This window comes from Myxocyprinus asiaticus, chromosome 45 (assembly GCF_019703515.2).
Source record: "Myxocyprinus asiaticus isolate MX2 ecotype Aquarium Trade chromosome 45, UBuf_Myxa_2, whole genome shotgun sequence".
In the NCBI taxonomy this organism is placed as follows: domain Eukaryota; kingdom Metazoa; phylum Chordata; class Actinopteri; order Cypriniformes; family Catostomidae; genus Myxocyprinus; species Myxocyprinus asiaticus.
Window position 1 is genome coordinate 668,192 of NC_059388.1, and position 8,364 is coordinate 676,555.

General features: G+C 40.7%; 1 protein-coding gene across 6 annotated transcripts in view; it reads right to left on the reverse strand.

Moving 5' to 3' along the window:
• The window catches only part of arfgap3 (ADP-ribosylation factor GTPase activating protein 3), a 28,007-nt gene extending 22,242 nt beyond the window's left edge, over positions 1-5,765 (reverse strand). For all 6 annotated transcript variants that reach the window (XM_051688741.1, XM_051688739.1, XM_051688740.1 and 3 more), the window contains exons 1-5: positions 5,620-5,765; positions 1,723-1,841; positions 1,188-1,260; positions 570-701; positions 278-358 (exon numbers count right to left, since the gene is read on the reverse strand). In XM_051688741.1, coding sequence (XP_051544701.1) covers positions 278-358; positions 570-701; positions 1,188-1,260; positions 1,723-1,841; positions 5,620-5,688 — 474 coding nt within the window. In that variant the 5' untranslated portion in view covers positions 5,689-5,765. The remainder of the gene's footprint in view (positions 1-277; positions 359-569; positions 702-1,187; positions 1,261-1,722; positions 1,842-5,619) is intronic.
• Between the last annotated feature and the right edge of the window lie 2,599 nt (positions 5,766-8,364).

Sequence of the window (8,364 nt, forward strand, 5' to 3'; positions counted from 1 at the left end):
GAGGATTTTAAATGTTTTTCAATTTGATAATTAAAGGTATACATACTAATAAAGACAAACAGTGCAACCCTTCAGTGTATACAGTAGCATTAATGATCAGCCAATTTATATATAATCTTGGGGGCCCCCCATGAGCCAAGAGACGGGGACCCGCACACAAGTGATGATGCCATACACGAGCACAATACAGTTTTGGCTATTATCTGTTCCCTGTATCACTGAGTAGTGCACATACTGCATCTACACACAACATGTTCATTGGCCACTGAACTCTCACCTGTGTATGTTGAGTGAAGAAATCCAGCTGTTTCTCGAGGGGTGATGTGGGCGACAGAGGAGCCTGACTGTCCAACCATAACTGTACATACACACATATCCGCGAACATTATTCATGCATTCATCCTGATATACAACACATGACAGACTATGCAAAGATCAAGCTTTACAGTGGGATTCGGTGATGTCAGACGAACATTCATTTCCATGTTTAACAGACACATAACAGCTAATGCCAAGTGACTGCAGGTGTATATACAGTGTATGTGTATACTGAGTACAGTACGTGTCACCTCTGCGCCGTGTTGTCTGGTGGCTTTTGTTGCGAGGTTCTTGATCTTCTCTCTGTACAGCACTGCCGCTCTGCTGTTGTATTTAGTGTTCGCTGCGTTGGAGATGCATCCATGCTGACTGAAAAATGCACTCTGTAGGGAGCATGTATGATAGGTCAGTGCAGTGGTTTAATACTGGTGTTGCTTCAGGACACAGATCTGACATTAGACATCAAGTGGTGACCACTGTTGGGTAGTAATGGATTACATGTAATCTGGACCATGCAATCGGATTATACAAATCAAATACTTGTAATGAGATTACATTTTATTTTTTGCATAATCAGATTACAGTTATTTGTAAACGCACTGGATTACATTTCAGAAGTTATCTACCCAACACTTTGAGATGATGTGTACTGTATTGTGAAAAGCACTACACAAATAAAAATGACTTGACTGTTCATGATTTTGATGCTCATGGATACACTATAGTTAGTTCTTAGACATTCATTCCACATCACCTGCATGGCTAAAATGGGCTAAAGGAAGACACAAATCTGAATAAATATTATGAAAGGCTCCTCTAAACATGCAGTGAGCATCAGTTAAGTAGATGTGATGATATAAAAAACTCACCGCGCTCGCGTTACCGCCAACCTGCATACAGCGCAACTGATACCATGACCAGTTTGAGTCCAGTTCAGTTGACCTGCAACAGCGACATGTCACAAGAGCTCTACAACTTTATGACATTAACAAGGATGTAACATTAAAAAGGCAAATTAGTTTACTAAAACACAAAATCCACTTGTTATGGTTGCCATTCTGTGTGAAGCTCCTAGCGTTTGTGTGTGTGTGGACTTGTGAGACAGAATATTGTATTGTGGCATCTGTAACTGAAAACTATTGCATTTGAATGAAGCTGCATCCATGCCACTAGGTGTCAGTGTAAGGCCAAGACGACAAAATTACTGAGCACACCTTTAACGATTCAAGACTGACAAAATCACCTGAAGCATGTCAATTACTATTGTGGATCTGTTTAAAATAATTTGCAGTCATTGGATATTAAATCTTAAAGAACAATGACACTCCAACCTTATCTGACCCATTTGACCTTATGGCCCACTAGCTGACATCACCCCAGTTACAGTATAATAGTGTGTATTACCTGATAAAGGACAGGTGAACTCCCAGCGATCTGTGTGTCCCTGAACAGTCAATACATAAAAACACTCCATATGTGATGCTCGCCCAACTCGGATTCTTTGCCGAACAGTCAAAACATATCTAAAAATAAAATATAACATATTTTTCAAATGTAATATACATTAAACAAAAAAAAAAATACATAATAAAATGTTGAACGACAGTTTGATGCACATACTGAACTGAATGCTCTCAACAATACTCAATCCTTTCATTTTGCACAATCAATGACACAATTTTTGACGCAACAATCCATGACACGTTCTTTCTGTGAACTATACATACAGGTATCGACTGTAACCCTGGTAACCTGAAAGGAGGGAACAAGGAGCTGCGTCAGTAGCTGACACTATGGGAAACTCCTCCCAGGAGTGACGATCTCTGAAGCCCTTCAGAATCACTCCAATCTATTGGCATAAGGCACTTGACACTCCGCCACTGATGCGCGCACCATCGCAGGCATATAAACTGGAGCACAGCGCCATTTCATCAGGATTTTTCAACTGAAGGGAAGAGAGTTCATCTCTCGGTCCCTTTACAGAAAGAAATCAATGCAATGCCTCCAAGCCATTAGAGTAGTTGAAAGACATTCATATAGTCTCTCATTTTGCATTGAACAGAGTGGGCCTTAACACCAATGGGCTGGTGCTGGGCTGGTGTTAAGGACCCTTTACAGCTAGAAATCAATGCAACGCCTCCAAGCCATTAGGGTAGTTGAAAGACATTCATATAGTCTCTCTATTTCGCACTGAACAATGTGGGCCTTAACACCAATGGGACACTGCATGCCTTGCGTTGACAACCCAGTGAGAAAGTCTTTGCTTGGAGATGGCCACACCTTTTAAATGGCCTCCAAAGCAGACAAAGAGCTGATCCGTCGGCCTTAATTGACTTGCATGGTCAATGTACATGCGTATCACCACAACTGCAGTGTTGTCACTGCAGATCAGACTGTAAACCTGCACGTCTGTCCGAAAAGCTCTCAGAGCCAGGCAATTCATGTGCCACGTGGTTCATGTGACTGTCCAGGTGCCGAAGACCAGACGACCAGAGCACAGGGATTCCTGGCCTGTGTCGGACGCGTCCGTCGATACAACTTTGGGTTGGGCCACTCAGCCGACCGCAATGCCCTTCTTCTAGAACATGGGCGTTCTCCACATAGTTAGTGCAGCTAACAACAGCATGTCACTGGGAGATGTAAGGTAGGGTTAAACCCGGCTTGAACTCGTCAAGCACCAGAGTTTAGATTTAGTGTGTTTGTTGGTCAAATGCGCCGACATGGCCTCAGAGTCGAGTTTCATTCCAAGAAGGAAACTTGCCAACTGGGCACCAACATGCTTTCATCCCAATTGACTTTGAGGCCCAAATGCTCCAGATGCAGGGAACTGCTTCCTGCACAGCAGTTCCCTGTGCTTGCACACTTGTTCCTCAGATTGTGTTAAAATCAACCAATCGTCAAGGTAGTTCATTACACGGACATCGCTTGCTCAGTGGAGCGAGTGCTGCATCAACACATTTCATAAACGTGCAAGGAGCCAGAGACAAGCTGAAGGGCATGACTTTGAACTGGCATGCAGTCCCCATGAAGGAGAATCTCAAGAATGGCCTGTGACGAGGGCCTTAATGCACATGAAAGAACGCGTCTTTCAGATTGATTAACTTGAACTGGTCCAAAGGACATATGCGAGACAAATTCTGTCTGAGTAATCATCTTGAACATAGACTTTCTGAGTGTCCGATTCAAGCATCTCAAGTCCAGAATAGGCTGTAGCCCACTATCCTTCCTGGCTAGCAGGAAATAGCTGCTGTAGAAGCCTTCTGCACGCTGGTAAGCTACCTACTGCATCTTTGATGAGAAGACATTTTTTTCTCAGTGCAAAATCGACACATCCCACACCGTGACGGTGGAGGAGGGGACGGCGTTAAAGCAAAGTGGATCACTCGCGAACTGAAGCAAATAGCCGTGTGCAAAACTCAGAGGCATGCCAACACGGTGAACTCCATTCATCAATTTTTTTAAGGACCAAGTAAGAAACTACAAGCAACTCAGTCTCAGAGGCTGCTTGTCCTATTTTCCTGCCCGCGGGGAGAAATAAGGTGAGTGTCTCACCTCAGTGCATACATGTCTCACAAATGAAAGTCCAATGACAAAATGTCCCTGACATCATCACCACCGCTGAACATGAACGATAGCAACAAGCCCCAAATTGACATTTGAGATGGAAAAGAGGAGAAATGCAAGGCTCAAGTCGGCGACAAATAATCCTAAAATTTTCAGTGCTCCGTTTCCTGTCCTCGCTAGATATAGGGAGGAGAGGGGACCGGTGCCAGCTTTCCCAGAAAGCAAGATGAGACTGAAGCGAAGCCGCTTGATAAGGAGAAGAGGCACGCAAGGCTGGGCTGGCAACAAACCCTCCTCCCATCTCCACGCTCTATTTCCTGTTCTTGTGTGCCTCCCTCGGAAGCCGCAGGAGGAGACTAGCGGGAGGAGAGAGGAGGGACTTCTGCTTTCAGAACGAAAGCGAGCTGAGAGCAAAGTGTCTTGAGTTTCATCGCAATCAGTCTCAATGAATGCCGCTTATATAAAACAGTGCTCCTGCCCGTCAGACAGAGGGATATATATAACACCTTTTTTTCATAAGCTTTTGGAAACATTTGCAAAACTTCATCTTTATAAAATGTCGTTAAGCAAAAGGCTCCTTTCATATGTTTTTACTGAAAGAAACACACAATACAACACAATGCACAATATCAAACACGGAAGTGTTGAAAGGATATGCTGTTTGTCGAAGCAAAGGCAGGGAGGTAAAAAATAATCCACTCACTATAAGGTGCACAGTTTCAACTATGAAGCGAAGATTCTGGCATCTAGAGCACGAAGAGAAAAATTATAATGAAATGGCACTGTGCTCTGATTTATATGCCAGTAATGACGTGCACATCAGGGGCGAGCATCAAGTGTCATCTGCCAATAGATTGGCGTGATTCTAAAGGGTTCAGAGATCATCACTCCTGGGAGGAGTTTCCCATAGACCTTATTCACAGTTGTGCCATCTTTGATGTATAAAGCACCTAGATCACATGCCATATTTCACAACTCATGTTTGTTTGTTTTTTCATGTGAAAAAATATTTTTTATCTACTGAAATTTCTCGAACAGATATTTTTTTCAGTGTTTCATCAGTTGTTTAAACAACAGTAGAACCCATTGAAGAGACTGTATGTCTATCTCTCGCAGCCTCGTTGTCATTCCCGTGTAAAATGAAAGATGGCGCTGCTGTGGATAGCATCAGCTACTGACGCAGCGTTCAAGTGACAACTTTAAAACACAGGTGACATAAAGAGTCTTTTTGTGAACTCTTTCTAAAGGTTTTCATAATGCACAATACAAAACACACATCAATTCGCTTTCATTTCGAAAAGAAAATTAAATTGTGCAAGAAACTCGTCAGACGTGTAACATATCGACTTTAAATGATCGAATCATTGTAAATTCATGCAGATTTACAATCACAAACATGCATGCATTTTAAAAGACATTTATATTAGATTTCAGTGTTTTATGTTTCGATTTCAATGTTATTCTGTTACTGTACAATTTTAACCCATGTTACAGATTTTATAGATTATAGAAGTTCAGAAATACAAAAAGCAAAGTTTGAATCAATGCATTTTTTTTTCACTGTATAAAGCTTGTTTGATAATAAATATTATTTTAGTACATGCAAGATTTTCTCTAAAACAACAAAGTCAGCTGCCATATGTTTTATATACACATGCGACGTGTCAAAACTCTTCCTGCTTCATTCAAGTAAGAAAAAACCCCCATGATCGCGTCCTTCTCCCTGATAAATCTTACCTTATTAGTCGGGATTGAGCGCAAACGCTTGAAAATGACTGAGATGTCGTGTTTACTTGGTTCTGTCATGTTTACACCTGTTGCAAAGTTTCACCGAATGATAAAAGTCTTCTAAACACAGACGGGTCTGCGTACTTCCTGACAGTGTTGCGTCACAATCGCCGCTCATTGGCTGGAAACACACGCACTGTGTCGAATTCTGTTATTATATTTGTATCGTTGTCTTTTGTAATATAATGGGGTCCAAGAAGTACTAGAACAATAGTGCTTTTATTTTGCATTCATTAATAATAATAATTACAAACTATATTATTTTGTTCCAAAGAGCACCTTGTGTGCTTCAATGGAAGCAATGCAATCCGACTGTCTGTACAAAAGAGTTATAAGAGTTTCTGCTTGGTTTAATTGTACATTTTCTATCTTCAATATGACAAATATATGGGCAATACTTTAAAAAAATATAGCTGCAAACATCAATTTAGTGCCAAGCACAAAAACAGCAAACACTGGAGTGGTGAAAAAGACATGAAAAAAGGCATTACTTAAATTGTAATACAAGTGCTTATGAGTTTTGACCAATAGGTGGCGCTGTCACCATATCGATATTGTCAGGGCTTGCTCACAATGCCACATATGAAGTTTCATGTCAATACACCAAAGCATTCATGACATACAGCCTGCCTGGGATTCTTATTGGCATCTTGCATTAAATCTGTTGATGGTCAACAAAAACCTTTTCATAACTTTTTGTCATGAGTGTCCCTAGATGATAAACACAAACTTTCATGCAAATGGGACGGCATAGGAGTTCAGAAAAGTTGGTTTCCAATTAAATTCAAAATGGTGGACAGGAAGTATGGCTGACGGTGGCAAATGTTGTATCATCATACTCAGCATTACACAAGGAAGCAAAGGACAAAAGTCTCATGACAAAAGATCAAATTAATCAAAAGTTATAAGCATGTCAATATATCTTTTGACCACTAGGTCACAAAAACTTTGAGTACCTTCAGCACATGGTCCTGATGAAGTCAGTGGGTGCTTCCCATTTCTTACATTGTGCATCCATGTTTCCTTTCCCTTGTTTCCTAGCTCCACCCTCTTAGGAAATGAAGAAAGGATGAAAGGAAAGGAAACTATTTTCCTTACAAAAATCGAGAGTTCACGGCAAATTTGCCAAACACTTGCCGCTGATGAGCTTTGCCACAAACTTGCAGCAAATTCTCATTGTTGCCAAAGGTTTACCACTACTGGCGAAGAGCTACAAACTTCTGGCAAACATTTGTGGCGAATCAAAATCTCATTTGCACGTGAAAATAATGAGCAGCAAATTTGTGGCAAGTTTGCATCTAGTTTCGATTTTTTTTAAGGGTTGTAAAATATAATATCCTGCTCACTCACATCACTTCAAAGTGCCGTCTCTGCACAGCTTTCAACATATTATTGAAACATAATTAATTTATATTTTCATATTAAAACCTACAAATTCAAGATGCACTGTTGAAGTGTGACATTTATGGTTTATTTAAACCGCAAAGGTTAAGCATGAATTAAAACTGTTCTGTCAGTGAAGGGGGAGGAGAATGTATGCGTGCGCCAGGTGCTTCAACCAAAAAGTCTCCTGTGCTTCCTTGCTAAAGCGTCCTTGGAAATCTTCCTTCGTTCTCGATCCTCGCGGTGCATTTAGAGAATTAATACATCCTTTCCCTTACAAAAAATCTAAAATAGCTGCAAATTTGCTGCTCATTATTTTCACATGCAAATGAGATTTTGATTCGCCGCAAATGTTTGCCAGAAGTTTGCAGCTCTTCGCCAGTAGTGGTGAACCTTCTGCAAACCTTTGGCAACAATGAACAAGTTTGCCGCAAAGCTCATTTGCATGTGAAAAGTATCAGTGGCGAATTTGTGGCAAATTTGCTATGAACTCTCGATTTTCCTAAGGGAAACCATAACTACAAAGATTAAAACTGAACAGTTTGTAAAATTATTAAATATACAGCAACTTTAAAGTTCTTTAGAATACAATCATTCTGCTGTATCATTAGGCGGCCACAGTGAGGAGAAACATAATGAAAATAAAGAGAAAGCTAAGCTAATAGGCTAACCAGTTAGCTTGTGAGCTAACTGAAGAAAACAGAACAGCTGTTTAATGTGATAGTTCACATGTTTACATAGAATCACACAGCAGTTGCATAAAAGTTCTTTCAGCCAATAGAATCACTTTGTGATCGGAGGGGGGCGTTACTGGGAATGAGCTTGTTGTGTAGTAGGTGTTCCTTGTCATCTTGCGGGAAACAGACAGATGCACTTGCCCTGATTACACATACCAAATTTCGTAATGAAATGCCAATGCGTTTTTTAAAATATAGAATTTAAGATCAAATTTAACATGGCCGACATATGAACATTGGATATCATTCGACTCGTCATGCCCCAAGGAATCAACAGAGACCAATCTCATGAATTTAAGCCAAACAGCCATTTTTCAAATTTCTTTACTGTGCAGGTACCATCAGGTCATGCTTGTGATGACATATATTAAATTCCGTGTCAATACGCTAAAGCGTTGCAAAGATACAGCCTCACATACATTTTGGCATGCTCGCCGAACAAATTTGTTGATGCGGTATATGAGAACGGTTTGGTTCATCATCGTGAATTTCAGAACTTTTTGTCATGAGTGTCTCTAGATAATACGTGCAAAATATCAAGCGAATCGAACATACGGTCTATGAGGAGTTCGAA